We start from the raw sequence: 22,037 nt of genomic DNA, 5'->3' as shown, positions 1-22,037 counted from the left end.
AACTATTTTTTTTTGTCTTTTTTCCCAAAAAAATAAACTGAACCATCAAATGGTAGGGCTATTCAACCTCTCCTCTATATACGAAGGTGTTGTTATCAGTGGAGGACACTTTAACTTCATACAAGATACCATTGGGTAGCACTTCATCCATCTCATTCCATATGTACCTGGCTGTATTCTCTGTTGTGCTCATGTTGATCTTGAAGAAATCGATATCCATATGAAGATTTTTGTGATCGAGTGGTTCAAGTACTGACTTCAGAAGCTCTTTCACCTTGCTTAAGTGCATTACCATGGCGGTTTTAGGATCTTGTTTTCCGCGGAGAGTAATTTTAACCCGGTAGTTATGTCCATGGCCGTTTGGATTTGTACATTTTCCGAATAATTGCCAGTTCTCCTCTTCACTGAGCTTCGGGTTCACTAACCTATGGCCAGCGCTGAATGTTTCCTTTCTTGATACGTAAAAAACTGGTGCGCTTCTTGTGCTCGGCTTAGAACTGCTGTGCGCCATAGTCACTTCAATTTGCTAATGTTTGGCAGCTGAGTTCGGCTAATAAGCTTTTATAGCGGCCTTAAGTTATCCGGAGCTACGCATAGGTCAGTTGACACGTCATTAAGCTCTTCATAATGTGTTTATAACAAAACTGAGATGTAGTGCGTGGATGTTTGCAAAGATTCCCAACAATGCCATGTAACGAAGTCGGTTGCTTTTAGCCTAATGTGCGTTAAATGAGTTGTTAATGACACTAAGAAACAAGGAATTTGATCACATTAACTGTGTTACGCTTCGTTTTTATTGACTCCAAAATTCACCCAATTCTAAGTTCATAGCTCAGTTTGCAGGCCAATCGACCTGGTACTTCGTGTGATTAAAATATCCCTTACGTCCAAACAAACAGTATTCTGTGTATTACGGATGAGCCATGAGGTATTTACCTTAATATCACGTAAATGATCCTTTCATTAAGTTCCTTGTCTGTGATCTTCATTCAGAACAAATAATGAATGATTTCAAGTAAAAATCCTTTAATCACATTTTCAAACCACAATAGCCTTTTTCGTGGCAGTCGTTCGGGTTTGTCATCCTAGACGCCCACCAAAGAGACTGTTCTTCGCCTGCTTTACACTTTTCCTTAAATTAGGATTGTTTTGTAAAATAATTACCTCCTAATAAACACTTTACATTGCAATTTAAAGCTTACTGCATTAACACTTATGAGCATAGCTGTTTATTCAGTCTCTATAGGCGCTAACGATCACGCCTTTATGTTCTATCTAGTTCGCTCGCCAACTCCTCAAACAAAACTTTGAGCCGTTAAGTTCACATGTTACAGTTTAGTCTCAGAAAATTTGCTAATCTAGTTCTTAGAAGCCTTTTGATACAAGTAATAGTTTTTCGATGTACAAAAACTAGGGAACAATTGCATTCGACCTCAAGAAGTGATTCATTTCCTGCCGTCTTATTTCTGATTTCTGTAACGGCAATCTTTCTTATATGATAAATAAATGAATAAATAGGTACATGGCGCTTTAAACTTACCGACATGGAGTTCCTTTTTTCAAAACCGTAGGAAAAGGGTCTTGTCCAAAAGTACACACGAGTGATCACGAGTGACTCTGCGTGATCAAGAGTAAGAAACGGTTTCAATATTCTGCTGAAATTATAATTAAATCGTAAATAATCTGTAATTTCCTCCTTTTTGAAAAGTGCGGGTCCGTAACAGGATGGGAGAAGGGGGGGGGGGTGTCATCTTCCCGTCACCCGGACCTTTAAATTCCGGTTGTAATACCTCTTTTATTCATTTTTGTTAATTTTTTTTTCACGCTGCTCTTTTTCTTTCCGTTTATTTTTTCCCCATTCCTTCCTTTCTTCCTCCCTCTATCCTTTCCTCCCTTTCTTTCCTTCACTCTGGAGATGATATGAAAGGCGGAAAACGTGGGAGGTGGGATTATCAAGAAGGCGGAAACGGGCGAAACAGATAAAAATGCGACGGATCAAGACCAACCAATTACCACTGACCTACGCCACTTGAGTCTTACAGCGAACAACATCATAGCAAAACTGACCAATCAGGTTATCGACCCGGACTTAACACATTCGACTGACAACAAGTATTCACTTCACTCTGATGATGACTTCCGCTCAGGTGGTCGAAACGTCAGTCACCACTACCGACAACACTTCTCGTCAGGATTGGATTACACTCACCTGGAAGATCAAACTACGCCATTTCATGTTATCCCCGAGTTCAAACCATTTACTGTAATACTCTCTTAACTACCGCAAGGTAAGTGTGATAATTTATATAGAACAGTCAAGTGTTTAGGCCTGTGGCTTTTTTAACAATAACAGCTACTGTGAGTGTGATTTTTCTTCTCCATTTGCTATTTTAAATTTATTACCGTTGAAACAGGATCAAACTCGTTTATTGTAGCATAGAAAAATAAACAGCAATAGGTGGCCGCCTATTTATTTAACGCAGGTAATAACATTGCCGACCTTACTTTAAGTGTCACTAGTCATCTCGTTCTTAGTCCTTTCGTGCCCAGTTTGATCGACTCGTGCCCATACTAATACATCAAAGTCGGTTTCTTATGTGTAATACACATACCAATATTACCTGCATCAAATAAGTTTTTTTTACGTGGCGTTGTCACAGCGTTTTTGGTATCCCCGCGTTTTGGTATCCCTGTATCCTGCTATACTAGACACGAAGACTGTAGCTGGAAAGTACTATTCTTATGCATAGTTCACATGATTGTGATCTTCTGCATGTATTAAAGATAAGAATAAGAACTATGTAGGTCATGTAAACCGGAAGAATATGACAGTTTCCAACATATGAAATTGGACGGGTTTCACCAGAGACTTGGAAATTCCCTCCTCTAAATCCTTTAATGACTATGAGGGTGGTTTGAGGGAACTTGGTTTGTATGTTGGAAGGGATGCCAATATCATCATTAATATTTTGCATATTAGAAGATAGTCATATCAGTGAGGATTTAGGTATCCCCTCTTTTTCTGAGCTTGGAGGGTAGAACAATATTCTCCTCCCCAGTAAAGCTGATGGTGAGATTTTGCAAAAAAAAAATATTGGATATCACTTTGAGTGTTCTGGAATGGGAGTGCCGAAACCTCTAACTTTTTGGGTTGGGGGATACCAAAAACGCTGCGATAACGTCCATTTATGTGGCTATCCAGGTCATAATTAGTATGCAAACTTTTATCTGTTGTACTCTCCGAAACCCATCTACAAAAATCTATTCACAAAGATTTTCGAAAGCGTTCTTTTTTCTTCGCGATTACTTTTTACTAGTAGCTGTTACTGCGTTTTTATTTACGAATAAACTTTAATTCGACATTTCCTGCTTAAAGTAAATTCTTGCTGTGCGTTTGTTGTGGTGAATGATACACAAGCAATGTCCAAATTTTTATTTGAAAAATTTATTTTACGTGCAGTAGTCACATGGTGTAATGAAGTTTATCTGGCAGACGCAGATTAAAATTGGCAGCCTGTGTCCTTCGTTGTAAGTTCTACAGGATTAATTGGTCGTTTCCGAAAGTAAAACTGTAAAAATTTTGCATTGTAATTTTTACCCTGATAACGCTCTACCTGAGAGTAAAATTTTGACAACCGACCGAATAAGTGCATTTGTCAGCAGAAACTATGTCAAGTTATCACGCTAACTCAAAACTAAAGAAAGGTAGAGGGAAAATTGAAATATCTACAGTTGAAATAAGGAATACTAAGTAATTATTGGGTGAGGTTGAGCATGAGATCATGAATTATCAACGCCGAGGTCTGAGTTATGTGCCAAAGCCGAAGGTGGAATGATTCACGATGTCATGCAAAAATCAAATTCAATAATTGTTTATTACATATTTTTTGAACAATCTGCAAAAGAAGACACCTCCCTGAATGAACACGAGACGAGGAGCTTGAAGTGCGAGACTTTGAACTCGACATGATAACCCAATATCTGCTGCAGATATTGGGTTATTATGTCAACTTGACATGCTATTACATATTGGCTGTAACTCCCGATCAATCAGAGTTTTCGTAGTAAGTCTACTGTATAAAAAATAGAATATCAGTTATGTATGTGTAGGTAATAACATGATTTCATCTATGAGAGAAAAATGAAAATAAAAGAAAAGGAAAATGTATGATTTAATTCACAAATCAACTTGAATTACAAACGTGGGAAAGAATATGCTGGTCGGAAATCTGTCAAATGTTTGAAACAAAACGATAACCGTGAGTAGCATCAACATATCGAAAAGGAGGGTTTCACCATTTTTCATCATGAAGAGGGCGAAAATAAGATGAATGTCTAGAAATTTAATTTTTTCGTAACTTCTTCAAAGACTTAAATTCTCTTACTTTCTTCTTGACCTTGAAGATATTTATTTTTCCCTGTCTTTTTCCTGACCCGTACCACAACCGTGGTATGTTCTCTTATGATTGGAAGTGAAAAGAGGTCAAAATTGCAATAATCATGCAGCCAGCAGCATTATACTAAAAGGTCATCAAAGGTGATACAAATTTCCTATATCTTCACGTGCATATACTCAAATGCAAACGCAAAAAGAATAACAAGAGTGAGCTCTTAATTCAAAGGGAAAGAGCTTTAAGTCGCTGTTAAAGAAAATGAAAATCTTACGAAAGAACGCATTTTATTCAGAGGACACGAACGGTGATTCGTAGCTGATTTCAGAGCCGAGAGAACTATGTTACAATCGAGAAACTTAAGAAAATAGGGGTATTTATCGATTCTCAAGGGAAGACCACTGCACAAAAGCACATTGTAAGAGTACAACAAATTGAAGCAGCCGATAACATCGAGCTACCGCCAAACAGATCAATAAACCAGTTTCCCGTGTCATCCGGAGCGCTGTCTTCTTTAAGTTCCTTTCGAAAAGGTGAATGCTTGATGAGCTCTTTGTTGCACAAGTCACTATGACACCATTTTACGCATGTATTTCCATGACATCCCGCTGGTTTATGCCAGTCACGGCCACAGCCCATGTTCTTTATCCTTCCATGGTATTCAAAGAAGCAAGCGTTCTCATAATTTTTACATTCCTGGGGCGAGTGTGCGAGACAAACGGATAGATCTTGCCGCTCATGGGGTGGACAAATGTGGCAGCGAAGCAAGAGGCCTGAAAGTAAAATAACGCAAAGTCTAAGAACAGCTCCACCAACATGGAAATGAAAACATCAAAAATGAAATAAAACGAGAAAGACTTGACAGCGTTGTTGTAAGGAAACACCACCATCTAGAAAAGCTACCTTTGGGAAATACCCATGTTTAAAATCCCACTCAGTACTAAAGATTAGCGGATTGAAGGATAAAATCTGACAGAATTACCACAACAGTTATTGTTAAATTATAAAGTCAAAGCTAGTGAATAAAAAGCCAGGAAACCAATTTAGCTAAAACTGTTCACACAGAATTACCACAACAGTTATTGTAAAATTATACAGTTAAAGCTAGTAAGTAAATGGCCAGGAAAATATCATGGGTTATATGCCCAACATCAACTTTCATGAAACTATCCATAAATTTTCCACGTAATTAATTAAAAATAACATGATTATTTACGTGTATTAATTATTTCACAAAGCTCCACAAATTATAAAAATTGTTATCATGGTAAACTTGTCTCCAATATTCTTGGCACTTGCACTGTCAATTTTGGCATGAAAGTTTGGCAAGTCGCATGCCTTTCCAACAGCATCCAAAATTGCGCGGGTTCTTTTCAGTAACCCAACTAATTTGTTGGTCTCCTGCCTCAGTTAGACAAAACACCCCAATACCATGCTGAGAACCAAATGCTAAGGTCCTTCGTAAAACTACTTCCTTTCCAGTCTCTCCAACTACTTTTCTAGCTGCAGAAAACTATGATTGGAGTGGAGTGGATAGGGTCAATTGGGAAGGGTGGAACCCTTGTGACATTGTGTAACCAGTAGCAACTTAAGGAAACTTAAGGCGACTTTAGGCGACCTAAGGCGACTTAAAGCGACTTAAGGTTTAAGAGTAGGCCTCTTCTAGCATCCATGATCATCTGTATAATGTACTGGGAATTTAATGACCTTTTATCGTTTTGAGAAAAAGTAAGTACGTTTATTATTGCTGGCATTTCAAGTAAAACTACGAGGTAAATGCTAGATTCCCTAGAAAGGCTTGTGGAAGTAAACCTACCAGGTAAGAAATACGTAAAATTCTGGTATTGCTCTTCTTACCTGGTGATATTAACACTGCAAAGTATATAACGAAAAACAGTATGCCCATTGTTTCATTTCCTTTATCACGCTATTATGATTTAGAATTCTACGTCACCAAAGGTGATTAGATAAGCACCAGCTCGTGCGCACAAAGTTGTTTGGAGAGGTGATTCAGAATAATGATGCTAAAAATTTAAAGCATTTGTTATGAAAACTGGATTTTCTATTCTTCTGTACCTCGTTTAATCATTTATTTGGTCAAAACTGAAGAGAACTATCCTACTTAACGTAATTATCGAAACTGACCAATCACAACTCAAATAAGCTAACTAAGTCTTACAGTCAGTAACCAATTAACTCTCACGAACCTGACTTTTAACACTCGACTAACCAATCACAATTCCTTACTTGACAAGACCCTGATTATGATTTCTGCTCAGGTTGTGGAAACGTCAATCACTCGGCTGTCAACGACGAAATGTTCATCAGTGCAAGGTCCCACTAGTGTGGTTCATATCTCACCCTCTGCCATTGACAGAGTAACATGTTTACAAACCACCAGTATCAACATCTAGGTTGTCCTTCGCTCAAAAAAAACAGTCAACGTGCTATTTGCAACATAACCAAAATAAACTACTCGTCAATGAAATGTTATGAAATATACTGAATCTGACTAAACTTGCTTCCTTTAGCTTGGTCCAATATCTAATCGTCTAAGACGTGACAATTCGAAAGGGATGATGTTTTTCCCATATTCCTATTAGTTGCGTTGTCATCTTTCTGTCAACTTAATTTGGCAAAATTTTGCCGATACGCTTTACTTCAGAGGCCAGTGCGGAGATAAATTGCAAAAAAGGGATCCCCTAACATCTTTTTGGTTGTCATGAAAAGAGTCTTCATAGACCAAATTTCAAGGAAACCCATCAAGTTTTCTTACCTTAAAAACTCGTTCAAAGAGACACATTCGTGTAAATTTACATGGGGAGGGTTTTTTTCTCGTTGAGTCCGTCCTGTGGTCGAGGGTCTAGGGTTTCAGGTCGAAGGTCGGTATTAGATCTTATTAACTTTATATGGTTGATAAGAAACTGATTGCTCCCCTCTCCCGCGGATGTAGCACTGTAAACAAGATCAGGAACTGACTGTATCTAACGTACCAGCAATCAATTTAAGGGGAGTCTAATTTCCTGGCGACTCGACCGAACTCTTCTTATTTACACGCCATTGCCAGTGGTTAAGTATTACGAACATAATATATCAAGAACGGAAAGACTCATCACAAGACTGTAAATAACAAGTAATATGTATAACATAGGCAATACTAATGGCAATTTACCTGACGATTTTGGAATACGGCTGCATAAGAACGTTCTTGCGATTGCCTTTTGCTCGAGCTAACATCGTTATATTTGCATGATCCGCGCGAAAATCAGACTTATGAGGATAGCCACGCAGACTGGGGCTAGGAGGGGGACTGGTTTCTACACTGACTACTTTTCATTTGGCCAATTTTATTTGCAGCGATCTGAAATAACGCACTGCAAGGATTGCAGAGATCGTTGTGTGTAAAGATAGGATGAAACGCATGATTAACTCACAAAGCAGATCTCACCGCTCTTAATTGCCTTATAAAAACTTGTCATTTTAGTGAATTGGCGACAAATTCACTTGTTCTCTTTATGTCTAGTTGTAAAGCCTGCTCATGAACTCTTTAAAAATTAATTTTCTTTCTTTTTCCCTCTGTTCTCGTCAAGCATTTTCGTGACTACGTTTCCATATCTTTCTCCCGCCTCAATACTCTTGGTCAAAATTGATTTTGCATAAGAATCAAATAAGAAATTGATTGAAATGTTAATTATCAGAGCCTCGATTCATGTATTTCTATTATGTAAATTTAGACTAAACTCCTTCACAGTTTTCATCTGATTTTGTAGGCGTACATCTCTCAGCTCATTTACATTTTTTTGTTCGTCGTGGTCTAAACTGTTCACTTTTCAGGATACAAAGAACTAGAAAATATGTCTAAAGTCAGAACGGGGCCTAAATCAGCTAGGAGTTACATTTGTTTGAAAACTTGACATGGAGTGTTAGCTTGATTGAGGGTTTTTCACAATATAACAAAAGGTAAGAGTGAGAATGAGACTGAATGAATCTTGACAGATTTCCGGCAAAGACGGAAAAATAAAACAAAACAAGAATTTGCGTAAGCAAAGACAGCAAAATAAGAAACATAAAAACGAACGAGTGTGTTCGACGATTGTGGTCTTTATCCTTAGCTGAAGAAAACGCCTTCTGAAATCTTGTTTAGTTTGGACGATTCTCCGAAAAGATTGACTTTGGCAAAAAGTCAAACATTTTCCAAAACTAGAGAGTAAAAAAATATATATACATAATTCGTGGATGGGAATGAGAGAAGAAATATTTAAACCATAATAATACAAAAGATTAGTTTGACAACGAATGAAAATTACACACTCCAGTCTCTATATCTTCAGCAAGAATGATGCATGGTACGTAGTCTCTCTGATTTTCCAAGAAAAAGTCTTTTGTGATGTTGTGGTTTAAAACCACCCCAGCGGCACAATAATGAACTGACACAATTTCACCATAACAGAAACCTATTCCAATTTAGACAACGGGGAGTCAACTTCAAAAGTGTTTCTCACATACTTTATTTTCTCCCCCGGATAAGCACCAACCCTTGGGCCATAATGTCATACAAGCTCCCCCCTTGAGAAAGCATTCCCTCCTCCCCACTTTCTCAGATGGTCTTATACATTAGGGATAAAAGGAAAACCTGTTGCTATTGCCTTTTTATAAATAAGTTTTTAAGCTTTAACTACAGCGGAATCTGTACAGGATAATACTAAGTCCTCATCCGCCGCTTCGACTAAGTGTCCTCCTTGCAAAAAGAGCCCCTCTCTTTTTAGCTGAAATTTTGATTAATCGCCCGGTTCGTTATAATATCAATCAAGGAGATATGTGAACGTCGGCTACAGGTTACTCGAAAGAATAACGAGCTTAGCAAGCATATTTTGAAAACAGGGCAAGCGGTGAAAACATTCTTCAGGGAGTTGTCCGTCAAATATAGCTTTTAAAATGGAAAGTAAGCCTCGCGCAAAAATGAGAACTTTCTATAGGGAAGAGGTTTGTTTGAAAGAGCTCAAGCGTAAAGACCGATTTCTTATTAAATAGGTATTTTAATCAAGAACAACGTTTTGTTTCGACCCACAGTTTCGGGTTAACCTAAACAATTCCTCCCTTTCTTTTTTCTTTCACAGTACACGTTCCGACATGGCGAGTGACTCGCTAATAAGCGCATCACTTCTGCAACTGCTGTCAGACTAATGCCACCCGGCATCACAATACACTATCAAAGTGACAAATTAAACAACGTATCAAATAACACTAAATTAAGAGGAAGAGTCTCTTAGTATATTCTGCGTACATGCCTATGAGCAGGGAAGCGGAAAGAAGAAGTATAAAATGTGGGGCCAACGCCTTTATCTTCTGATGATACCCTGACGTCTAAAACACAGACACATCTGATTCGATATCAACTTCAAGATATCCAACAATCTTAAGAGCGGAGAAAAAAATTCCCTAATGTGAAGAAGGCTATGAAATACCATGTTACAATGACACAAAGACACAAAAGAGATAATCCGGACTGTTCACCTGAACACCCTGGCCTCCTCTCATCATCGAGGGAGGAAGAGAGAGGACCCTGGGAACGACAGAAGAAGCAGAATTCTTACGAAGTTTGGTTCAACGAAAGATATTTTTTGACGAGACTATAAATTACTTTGGTGAGATTTTAGCTCCGTCAAAAGGTTTTCCTATGACAACTACCCTAAAGCGACAGGATGGGAGACTTGAAATCCTAACCGAAGTGCGCATAGAACTTGAATTTTGAAAACAAAACTTAAATGTTGAAAATAAAACTTGAATTATTTGATACTTCATGCATAATTCATCCATCCTTCACCAGAATTTTGATTTGAAAATTTTGGTGAAAAAGTGTCATAAAAAAGCATAAGAAAGTGTTTTGATGATAAGATGTATGGCGTCAATTGTACCACTCGGTACTTTCATAAATCAACTCCATCCCAACCCTCACACACATTATTACGAAAAAAGCGCATGAAAAAACAGTGTTGAAGAGAGGGAGGGAGAGAAAGAGAGAGGAAGGAATGAGAAGGTTATATACAGCATTGTGCTTTAAAAAGGATCTGGACCACCGTTGGATAACCGCGGTCGAGACAAGATGAATCGAGAATGGCAACGGCATCAAGAACGTAGCGGAAAAATAGCTTTAACGAGAAGGTTTATAGCTGTGCACGTGTATGTCAAAACTTCGTGGTTGTCATTTGCTTTAAAGCAAAGTAAAATCGCTTGGGTTTGAAAATTTTGAGAACGGAAACACCGATGGCAAATTATTGCGTTCAACGCAGGGAGAACGCCAATTCCGAATTCTCGCGGTTCAGTGGTCTGGTGCCGAGATTACGGCGCGGAGAAAAAGCATAGTGGGAAGTCTCTCTCGTCAGTATAAGGGATAAGTGATGTGGCGGTGAAAATGGGCGAAAATATATCGAAATTTGATGTGGGAAGATGAAAAATTAGTTGTAGAAGAGAGGCATTCAGTTGGGTGAGGGCGGAAAAGTAAAGAAAAAAGCAAAACTGTTCGATTTATGCAAGAAAGCTGCAGCAATGAAGCAGATCAAACTTGCTGTAGTACGGTTAAGTTGAAACCGTTTATTCACATCCGTTACACATTTGCTCTTTTCGGCGAAAAGAACTCTCAGAATAAATTAAACACACGCTTTATAGATACATGCAAATCCGTTGGTCCCGAGTGTATTACATCACTTTCATTCATTTCCACACGTGGTCATCACTATACACGACACTTGCCTCTTACGTCTCTTCTGCCAAAGACCGCAGGAAACTTTTGGAGGAGGAATTACAAAAAAGTGAGCAAATTTTCTGTACCTAAAATTTTGAATGCTTGGACGAAAAACTTCTCTAAAATTTCAGAGCTCTCGTTCGGCGTCCGCATGCAGCCCTGCCTCAGCTGCTTCGATGTCATCATCTAACCGTTGTTTCATTTCTTGCTGATTCGTTGGGAGGGCTTACTGTAATTTGCGAAACGAAACGAAATCAAAATATGTAATTTGCGAAATAGACTCGAAATCTGTAATTTGCGAATCAGAAATGTGTCATTTGCGAAACGGAAATCTTTAATTGTTCGAAAGAGCTCGAGAGTAAAGGCCGATCTCTTCTTAAATGAATTTTATACTCAAGAACAACATATTCTTAGGACCCATAGTTGTGGGTTAACCAAAACAATTTCTCTCTCTTTCTTTTTTTTCTATCACAATATACGTTCCGTTCTAGTTACACAACATAGCGAATGACTCGCAAATAAGCGCATCACTTTGCAAGTGCTGTCAGACTACTGCTACAATCACAATACACGATGCAAAAGATATATTACACAAAGTAGCAAATATCACTAAATGGAGAATAAAAACCTCCCTGCCTATTATTTCGATGAACTGGGAAACGGAGAGAAGAAATGTAAAATGTATCTGATTCCAACCCTTCATCATCTGATGACACGGCACTGACGTCTAAACTCCAGACACATCTGATTAGACTAAGTATCTACTTCAAGATATCCAACAATCTTGAAATTGGACAAATCTTCCCTCGTTGTGTAAGAAAATCACTGAGAGCACCAAACAAACTTTTCAGAGCCTACTTCAGCTCCTTTTAAAAGTATAATTTTGACAAAACCAACTCTTCTTCTTGTTATGGTTTGTTCGTAAAAACATGAAAATTCTGAGAAGAAAGCTTTTATGCCCAGTTTTGATCAAGTTTTGAGACATTGCTTCTCTGGCAAAAAGGAAAACATACAACAATTAAATTATTTAAAAAATGATTATTCGTAGTTATAGTTTCTGTAGCAAAGGTACTCCCTTCTATTTACAATGTAGCAAAAGAGGAATTCTTGACCTCCTCAGTACAGAATTCTTTGGTTCCCTTTTTTACGAGAAGGAAATATCTTTCCAACCTATATGAAGGGAAAATCTTCCACGGTTGACCTTCCAAATACCATAAACTTAGTGTATTGAAAATCACTAAATCTCTAGATCCCTAAATCGCAACACGAATTTTCTCTGGAATCTACACGAAGGGGCTCCCATCTCATTAACGTGTCTTACGCTAGTATCAACGTACAATAATCTTTCTTTAAGCTTCTACTAACCTTTATGATGGATTTCTTTAAGCAACAAAACGAACTGAAACATGCAAGTCGAACCTGTAGACAATTTGTATTGGAAGCGGAGGAACAAGCCACGGCAAGACGTGATTTCCTTGATGTGTATCTAACATTTTGTTTATACGACCGATGATTGATACCCAGGTAAAAAAAAGGCATAAAAACTACACAACTTGGCAGGAGTCCGAGGTTGTATCAAAGAGTTGGGACGCGAGGGGGCAGATAGCTTGAGCAACTGAACCCGCTGAGCGAAGAGTACCAGAAGTCTTGGACCACAATAGCTTCTTGTTTAATATACCACTACCTGTTGTTACAACGTCTACTAACTTCACCAACAATTCCAACTTCCACTACTATTTCCGAAAAGTTTAGCACATATATTATCATTTGGTGGTGTTTTCTTAACTATGCGAGATAGATGCACATGTAGGCACGTATATAGCACATATACAAACGCACTAACGGCTAATTTAGAGATAACCTTAAGGGCTAAGATAACACTCACAAATGTGAACCTCGCACTATTAGAAAGTCCAAAAGTTTCATGCAAATAAAGCGCTTAAAATCGCGTGTATATTGGGTAGACACTTAACCAGCGGATAGCGATTTATCCGGTAAATAACACCACCTAGCCTTTGAACAACTGAGGCCAGGCGGATAGCACAAGGTTTAATTTTTCTCATAAGTTTTGTCGATTATTTTATTATCATTTCAGCTGTGACTAAACAGAAAAAAATATTAAATCTCGTGAAAAATAATAATTATGGCTTATTTCACATCATATTTTGCTATTTTGATAGAAGGATAGTCCTAATGCGAACGACTATGACAAAAATGGAAGTTTTGTTACTTCCCTTTCAGTTTCTGCATTTTGTGAAAACCTTTTGTACTCATTGCGAGGCCCTTTCTTTATTTTTCCTTGAGGAAAAATGAGAGAACCCAGATGTTAATTTGCCGTTTGCGTTTTACCATAACAAAATGTACCTCTAATGAATGGTGCTAATTAGAAAAATCGTGCGCGCTAAAAACCCGTGCAGTTAGACGAGCCATTCAGGGAAGAGCTCAATAACCCCGACGAACGACTACACCAAAAATTGAAGTTTTGTTACTTCCCTATCAGTTTCTGCATTCTGTGCAAAACTTTCGAACTTGTTGCGAGGCCCTTCTGTATTTTGTCTTGGAACCCAGATGTTGATTTGCCATTTGCACTTAACATAACAAAATGTGCCTCGAATGAATGGTGCTAATTAGAAAAATCGTGCGCGCTAAAAACCCGTGCAGTTAGACGAGCCATTCAGGAAGAGCTCACTAACCCAAGACGAACGACTGGAAGTTTTGTTACTTCCCTTTCAATTTCTGCATTTGTGCAAAACTTTTGTACTCGTTGCGAGGCCCTTTCTTTATTTTTCCTTGAGGAAAAATGAGAGAACCCAGATGTTAATTTGCCGTTTGCGTTTTACCATAACAAAATGAGCCTCTAATGAATGGTGCTAATGAATGGGGCCCTTCAGGAGGAGTTCACTAACCCACGACGAACGACTACGACAAAAATGGAAGTTTTGTTACTTCCCTTTCAGTTTCTGCATTTTGTGCAAAACTTTTGTACTCGTTGCGCAGCCCTTCTGTATTTTGTCTTGGAAGAAAAATGAGAGAACCCAGATGTTAATTTGGCGTTTGCGTTTTACCATAACAAAATGTACCTCTAATGAATGGTGCTAATTAGAAAAATCGTGCGCGCTAAAAACCCGTGCAGTTAGACGAGCCATTCAGGGAAGAGCTCGACAACCCACGTGCACGCAGAAGTTTTAAATGGTGCACTTTTTGAAATTATCTCAAGCTTAGAGAAATTCTACCTCGGTGACTTTCTTGTCATAATATTAGCCCTTACACAGTGTTTCTCCTTTGGAAGCCCTCTTTCGTTCTCATTTTGTTAAACTTAACATTACGTATCATTTCTGGCAACGGACGGAAGCAGGTAAGTGTTTATCGACGCTTATATAAATAAGTAAAACTATTAATTTACAAATTCAAGTGGGGTTTTAGGTCGAAGCTTCGTTTTATTAAATCCTTTGATTCTTTTCAGTTGCTCGTATTTCTACCCAGAAGCCGTCAATTACTTAGCAGTAGAAATTCTATTGCGTATCTTTCTTTTGCAAAATCAGCTTCCTTGAAATTCTTCTTTGAAACTGTTTTCGCGCGGAGGACCATTTCTAATCTTAAATCTTCTTTGCTGAAATTCCGCGTTAACGTGGTGAAAGCGTGGTTCGTGCTCCTAAATTTTGATTAGTTACAAGCTATGAATTGAAAAATTAGGCTCACACTTATTGTTTTTTCTTTTTAATCGAAACATCATCTGAATGATAAAAATTGCAGTAATACGCTTTTTACTCAAAGATGATTTGTAAATCTTCTGATATTTTAGACGAAAAGCCCCTTTTTCATGACAAGTTTTGATTTTCGGATATTTTCCACTGAAACTGCTACTGTATACTTTGTTGACTACATCTTAGAACAAATGGATAAACGGAGGATTACCGGATCCATTTTTATAGATCTGAAAAAAGCATTTGATCTAGTGGACCACCACTGTCTGCTGCATAAACTAGAACGTTATGGAATTAGAGGGACTAGCCTGAAATGGTTTTGAAGATTATCTTGCTACTCAAACACAGAAAGTCAAATACAACCAAGACGTGTCATCCAGTTTAACTATCTGCTATGGGGTCCCCCAAGGATCTATACTGGGCCCGATTTTGTTTGTGTTATACATCGACGATCTTCCGCAAAGTCTGCTTAAGTCATCAATAGGCATGTGCACTGACGATACAGTTATCAACTTTGCTGACCCTAGCGCAGAAATCGTCAAGCAGGTTTTACAAAACGATCTAAACAATGTCGAAAAATGGTTAGTAAGCAACAGGCTCGTACTCAATCAGAATAAGACTAAATTAATGCTGTTTGGTACTAGGCAATAACTAGAACATTGTTCAGGCCACAGAGTACAACTCCATGGGAAAGAAATTGAAAGGGTATCAAGTTTTTGTTGCTTAAGGGTTATACTAGACGAGAATCTCTCGTGGAACGAGTATGTAGAACTGATTTGTAACAAAGTGGGCAAGCATCTCTGCCTGCTGTCCCGCATACGATCTTTCCTCGCCCTAAAAGCTGCTAAATGTTTGTATAGTAGTTTAGTACAGCCAATACTAAACAGATTACACTGATACGGTATGGGGTGGGTTGTCAATCGCTACATCCGACGTCTACAAAACAGGGCAGCACACATAATACAAAGGAAGGCAACGACCGAAGAAGCGTTCAAAATGTTAGGGTGGGTCGATTTGGAAGCACAAAAAACAGCCCACAAGTGTATCTTAGTTTTTAAATAAATGAATGACTTAGTTCCTCCATTTTTATCGAATTATTTCATTAGAAATCACACCATTCACACTTACGCGACAAGTCAAAGGAATGACATCCACTTACCGAACCCAAAGTTTAACGTTGGGGAAAAATACATTCAGATTTTCAGCGCGGTTGTTCTTAATGACTTACCAACACCAGTAAAAGAAGCCACGTCGCTTTCCATTTTTAAGAACTCTCTTAGTTTTCATTTTAGTCATTAGTTTTCTATTAATATAATACTTAGACATGCTTTAATTGCTTTTTTTATTGTATTGATCTAAAAAAGTTGTACTTCATGGAAATGTAATTTCCCTTTACTCGAATTTTTTAACTCCTTGTACATTAAGGTACTTCGTAAACTTGAAAAATTTTATCATGTACTCTTAATTTTACACAGGGCCCCTTTTGATACCAGCCTATGGCGGATGGGGCCAGCCTGCCTAAAGAAAGATGACTTGACTTAAAGACAAAAAGCCCTCTTATGTCAGTAGTTTTTAATGAATTCAAATCTTGTTTACATGATTGGTTGTTATCGCCACAATTTGCATAAGATTTCATTTGTCTGTTTGTTTGTTTCCTTTCTGAGCTTGAAATTAAGCGATAATCTGAAAACGTTTAAATATAATCCTACAATAAGATTCTCCAAATTTCGCAAGGAAAAATTAAGGTACGCCTCGATGTTTACTCGGCATGACTCCAGGTGAACTGATATTTAGCAATTTGAAGGGGGTTTTGTTCCCAGACATTGGTCACTTTTTTGGAAATCTTAAAAACTTGGGAATTACTAACATTTTATTTCTCGTTGCAATTTCACCCTTAATGACAAATTAAAGTCGCACAAGAATAAAGGAAATAATCACCAACAAACGAAGGTCATGATAGTTAAACACATTCTCCTTAAGAAATGTATAGCGAACAGTATTGAGAGTAAAAACATTGATGTAAGGCTGTGAAGGGTTAAGGAGTGACTCGAATTAAACAGTTTTTTCCGATCTTATTACTCCCGAGGGTGACTCTGGAAAAATGACTTAAATTTATTGCGTGTAGATCAACCAAATTTTTGCAATGTTTCAGCAAAAAGTGGTGAACAGAAAATCCCTATTCAGTTCTTCTGACATATGCGATGGTTGCGACCTAGAATATGATTATTTTGCAATGTTTCCCCTTCCACAATGGGCCATGATGTTTTGCCGTATTATTTATTTCATCCACAATATCTTTCTCATTAGGCTAATACGACACTTTCCAGTCCAAACACCGTGCAGTCCATTCCATTCCAGCTAGTCCAGTTCACTTCATTTCAGTGGAGTTCAGTGCATTGTGAATTTAGTCCAAAACTTAGCGTCCAGTTCCATGCAGCCCAGTACGGCCCGGTCCAGTCCGCGCCATTCCTTTCCGAATGGTCCAGTCCATCATCACAAGACAAGTGCTGACTCTCGTTACCAGTATAACTCGCATATAATCGGGAAAGCGTGGTGAAAAAAAGGGCCAACGCTCCATCAGGTTTTTTCTTCCCTTCCTCTCTGTTGCATACAGGGAGGCTGGGTACAGGTCAGTTAGAAGACGCTCATGTCCGGCCAGTTAGTAAGATTCTTTGTGGGTTTAATAAATAGTGCGCTTGTTAAACCATAAAATCCAAATTCTACTAGAAGTTGTCGTACTTCTGATTCGGCTCAAAGTAGTCGAAGTAAAAACTTTATTCAGCTTAGCGGGTTCCCTTGAGGTTGGGCGAGGTCCTCCCTCCAAATTTTTAAAATTTTTCTTTCAATCGAATACTGTTCGGCATATTTTCGGTTTGGATCGTTTCTTCTTCGTCGTTTCTTCGGTTTGTCACAATATCGGCTTCGTTTATACTTCGGCTCTTCATCAACAGGTCTTTCGGTGTTAGTCAGCTGCTCATTAACTTAAGCGCACGTCTTTCCCCATAGTTACTTCGACTGTGGCCTATTACATTTTCAGTTTCACTTGATTGAAGGGATCTTAAACACTGTGATCGAGTAAGACTGTTCAACATAAAAAAAAAGTTGAGCTCGAAGGTTCAACCAGATTTTAACGTTATTATTGGAAATCGGCTTTAAGAAATTCAAATACGAGTTGAGAATTAGCCTTTTACAAAAAATATTACGCATGTATTGATGAAAATGAGATCGTGTTACTAACTGGGTTCGGCTTCACTTTCGGTTCGAATGTCACTTAAGCTTTTCGCTCGGCCTTTCAGAACTTGTTCGGATTTTCAGTTCGGAATACAAAGGCAATGGGAAGCGACTGAAAGTTGTTAGCAAGTTGATATAAAAATTAAAGCACCGTCTGGGACACTGTAGGTGTTCAAACTATCCGGATGTCGACATTACTGACACGGAAAACTCGGAATTTTGTGGACGCCAAATTTTTCGTCTAAGGTGCGCGTCTGCTCCTGCTCGGTTCTGTGAAGTAATTTCGAAAAATCTCAGTAAATTTATTGATATAATATGGTATTAGAAAATAAAATGCCGAACCCTTTTCTTTATTTTTGGGATACACAAATTTATATGTATCATTTTTTGTGGCACCCTGTGTAAATTTGTCTCAAGAATTTAATTAAAATACGAGCGTCTCCGTGTCTTTCCTTTATTAAGAAACTAGTTTTAAATCCTACTTATTTTCGGAGGCTTTAATTGCCAATTTCGGGGTATTTTCTCGAATCGTGAACTGGATTGTTTCAATGACTTCCCAATCTGCCATTGAAAAAACCCCGGAATCAAAGTCGCTTTGGTGTTAACTGTGCGTTCGCCCATTTTCGGAGGGTTTGGAAGTTGTTTTGAATTTAGCCAAAGTCATCCATTGTCGAGTGCCAACTGTTCTTGCGGCTTTCAAGTTAAAGATTTCAAAACTTCGCTCTGTCCATTTTCGGGGACTGACCAAAACTTTTCAAATTTTTTGCTTTGAATTTCCTATATCTGCGGCTCAACAGGAGGCCATTTTCAGGACTTGTGCATCACATAGATGGCAAGTGAAGAATTATAATTTTGGTATATTGATCTGTTTAAGATGGGTTTGTTCGCTTGATAATTTAACAAGTGTTAACCCAATAATTTGAAATAAACAAAAACAATTGTGCAATAAAAGATAAATTGAGCAAATAAAATATATATTAATAACTAATATAATTGATTAATTCTTAAAGAACTAAAGAAATGATGAATAAATAAGGAGATGAATAAATACGTAAATAAATTGATCTATAAATAAGTTGATAAATAAATAAATTGATAAATAAATAAAATTTTATCGTATGGTCAATGTAAAACAATCCTTTTTGCAGAATATTAAAATGCAATACCACATTTTCTTAAAAGTTTGCGAGTATTTTTCCTCACGAGACTTAGTTTTCCCAAGACACAAGCAATCACTGGGTCGCTAGTGATTGAATTTGTAACACTGGGATATCATTAGAGCAGGACTGGAATGGATAATCATGACAGCAAGCTGAGCAACAGCTGCGAGGAGACTCTAAAGCTTGGAAATAACCACAGGTACGTTAAATTTCTGAGTAATGGATTGAAAGCTAGTCGAAGAGGATTGTTTTCCACTTGCAAAAGTATTACATAGTATAGTAGAGTATTGGAGTTAAGGTTGTCTCTAGTTCGCAAGAAGGGATATGAAAGAAAGGCGGACATTTTTTGTCTGAGAGCTTGGAAAATCGCGTTACTGCAGTTCAAGACAAGCTCATTTCGGGAACTGTGCATCTGGAAAAGTGCAGTGCAGTTCTATGCAGATCAGTCCGGTGAAGTGCAGTGAACTGCTGTACTGTATGGTACTTTCCTTTTCAATCCAGGGTGCAGTGTGGTGGAGTCGGGGGAAGTCAAGCGCAGCCTAAGACAGTCCGATCTAGTGAAGTAACAGTGCCGTCCAGTCCATTCTACTTAAGCGTGGTACAGTCCAGTCTTCAGTCGTAATGGAAGTAAGTGATAGTCAAAGCAGATTGTATACCTCTAACAAAAATGCTCTTAAATGGGTGAAAAAGAGTATAACTAGAACAGCTCAATTAAAAAAACGGCGTTCTTTTGAAGTGCGACGTTTTCTTAAAGTTTTCCAAATATTTTTTCTCACAAGACTTAGCTTTCCCAAGACACCAGCTGACCTTTGGAAACACAAGCAATCAAAAAATCGCCGGTGGCTCATGGCTAAATTTCAACACTGGGATATCAGTAGAGCAGAACTGGAGTGCTTCACGAGAAGACTCATAACAGCAAGCTGCGCTACAACTACGAGGAGAATCCAAAGCTGGGACAAAACCACAGGTACGTTAAATTTCTGTGTGATGGAAGTATAGTATAGAATAGTATAATCTAGTTTAGTATAGGAGTTAGCGTTGTCTCGAGTTTGCTAAAATGAATATACAAGAAAAGCAGGCATTTCTTTTTCGATTTAAGAGCTTGAGACATTTTAAATTTCTGCAGCTCAAGATCAGCCCATTTTCAGGGGCTTTGCATCAATGACAAGGTAAGAAAAGAATTATTATGACGTTATGATACTAACCTGTGTAAGGTGGGTTCGTTCGCTGATAGGAAAACCCTGATGCGTTGCATAGAGCAGTTGGAGTAAAAAGTTATCGTCGATCAGCACTTGAGGTCATCTGAAAGAGGTAAGGCCGGCATGTTTTGGTTGCAACAAGTTTTTTAGATGTTTTCTTCTCAGCATGTCCTCGAGGCTCACTTCGGATCACGTCATAAAGAAGTAGCACATCGAACGCTTCAAAGGTAATGTGTAATCATTGGTAAGAATTATTCTTGGTTCTGGACTATCTGAAATTTTCTCTTTACAGAATTTGTTAGGTGGCTTCCCGATTAAATGGTTCGATGACAGCGTTTAACAACTCGCAATGTGACGTGTTTAATATTTTAACACTTTCTTTGTCTCCTAACAGTTTTGTCTTCAGTGGAGAAAAACTTTAATAGCTAGTGATTTTGACCAAGGCCCAATCAGCAGCCCATCAGAAAGGTCACAGATGACGTTTAAGTGTAAGTATTTAATTATGGGACAATTCAAAGACAACTAACACGATTTCCCTAGCCGGTTACATTTCGTATCATCAAAACACGAATTGTCTTGACTAACTGAAACTGAAACAAACTTCATAATACAATTTGGTTTAGTTGATCTTTTCTCAAAACATCATTATATTATCAGCCTTTATTAGCAGTCTTTTGCATACAAGTCAAGTGTAGTTTAATGTATTGCCATCAACTCCATTGCAGCTCAGGCAATCCAGAACAGTCCTTCCAAGTTACGTCCAGTGCTGTGCAAAGCTCTGCTGTGTGATCTAGTCCACTGGAGTACATCCACATGCAGTGCAGTACATTCATTTGGAGGCGTGCAATGCAGTTCGGTGCAATGATGGTGGTGACGTGCAATGAACTGGCTATCCTGTATGGCGCATTCCAGTTAAATCCAGGGTAGAGCGGTGTAGCGCAGTATGGTGAAGTCAAGCTCAGGCTAAGACAGTCCAGTCCAGTGAAGTGCAGAGCCATCAAGTCTAGTCCTCTCAAGTGCTGTCCATCCAGTCCAGTCCACTAACGTGTAGTCCGGTCCAATCCAATTAGTGGAGTCCAGTCCCGTCCATTCTCGCCCAATTCCATTCAGTCCTTTCCAGTTAAATGCATTTCAATCCGGCATAGCCCAGGTCCATATAAGTCAACTGCAGTCGAGTCTAGCCCAATCAAATGCAGTGCAGAGCAGTACAATCCGTATCAGCTCAGCCCCGTCCCGTCCAGTCCAGAACAACCAATTGCTGTGGAGTCCAGCACAATGCAGTCCTGCTCAGTCAAGTTAGGAACAACCTAGTACATTGCGGTCCCGTCCAGTCGAGTGAGGTGTTGTTCGGAAAATCCCACATCTAAGTCCAATTAAGTGTATTTCAGTCCAGTCTTGTCTTCAGTTGTCGCACTAACACAATGAAGAGCGTCTACTTACAATGTCGTACACAGGTCTTTTTAAATGATGCCTCAATAAAAGGTTACCTAATAACTTAAAAATAAACAAAAATAATTGTTTAATAAAAGATGAAATAAAGAAATAAATAGATCTCAATAACTGATAACAGTGATTATTTCTTAATTGAATTCTCAAGGAAATAAAGAAAT

At 38.3% G+C, this 22,037-nt stretch overlaps 1 protein-coding gene and 2 long non-coding RNA genes across 3 annotated transcripts; 2 read left to right on the top strand and 1 right to left on the bottom strand.

The window, feature by feature from the left end:
• Positions 1–58: 58 nt before the first annotated feature.
• Positions 59–511, bottom strand: LOC131785333 (6-pyruvoyl tetrahydrobiopterin synthase-like). The gene has a single exon (XM_059102212.1). The coding sequence runs from the start codon at positions 509–511 to the stop codon at positions 59–61; it is 453 nt and encodes a 150-aa protein (XP_058958195.1).
• Positions 512–14,371: 13,860 nt separating this feature from the next.
• LOC136280622 (uncharacterized) lies at positions 14,372–17,505 on the top strand. The gene is made up of 3 exons (XR_010717418.1): positions 14,372–14,488; positions 16,313–16,398; positions 17,145–17,505. It is a non-coding gene; the product is annotated as an uncharacterized lncRNA (long non-coding RNA).
• Positions 17,506–20,403: 2,898 nt separating this feature from the next.
• On the top strand, positions 20,404–21,652 carry LOC136280586 (uncharacterized). Its single transcript, XR_010717362.1, has 3 exons — positions 20,404–20,654; positions 20,822–20,915; positions 21,153–21,652. It is a non-coding gene; the product is annotated as an uncharacterized lncRNA (long non-coding RNA).
• Positions 21,653–22,037: the final 385 nt, after the last annotated feature.

This window comes from Pocillopora verrucosa, chromosome 4, assembly GCF_036669915.1.
Source record: "Pocillopora verrucosa isolate sample1 chromosome 4, ASM3666991v2, whole genome shotgun sequence".
In the NCBI taxonomy this organism is placed as follows: Eukaryota; Metazoa; Cnidaria; class Anthozoa; order Scleractinia; family Pocilloporidae; genus Pocillopora; species Pocillopora verrucosa.
The sequence above is the reverse complement of the archived record's forward strand: the minus strand, read 5'-3'. Positions and strand labels throughout refer to the sequence as shown.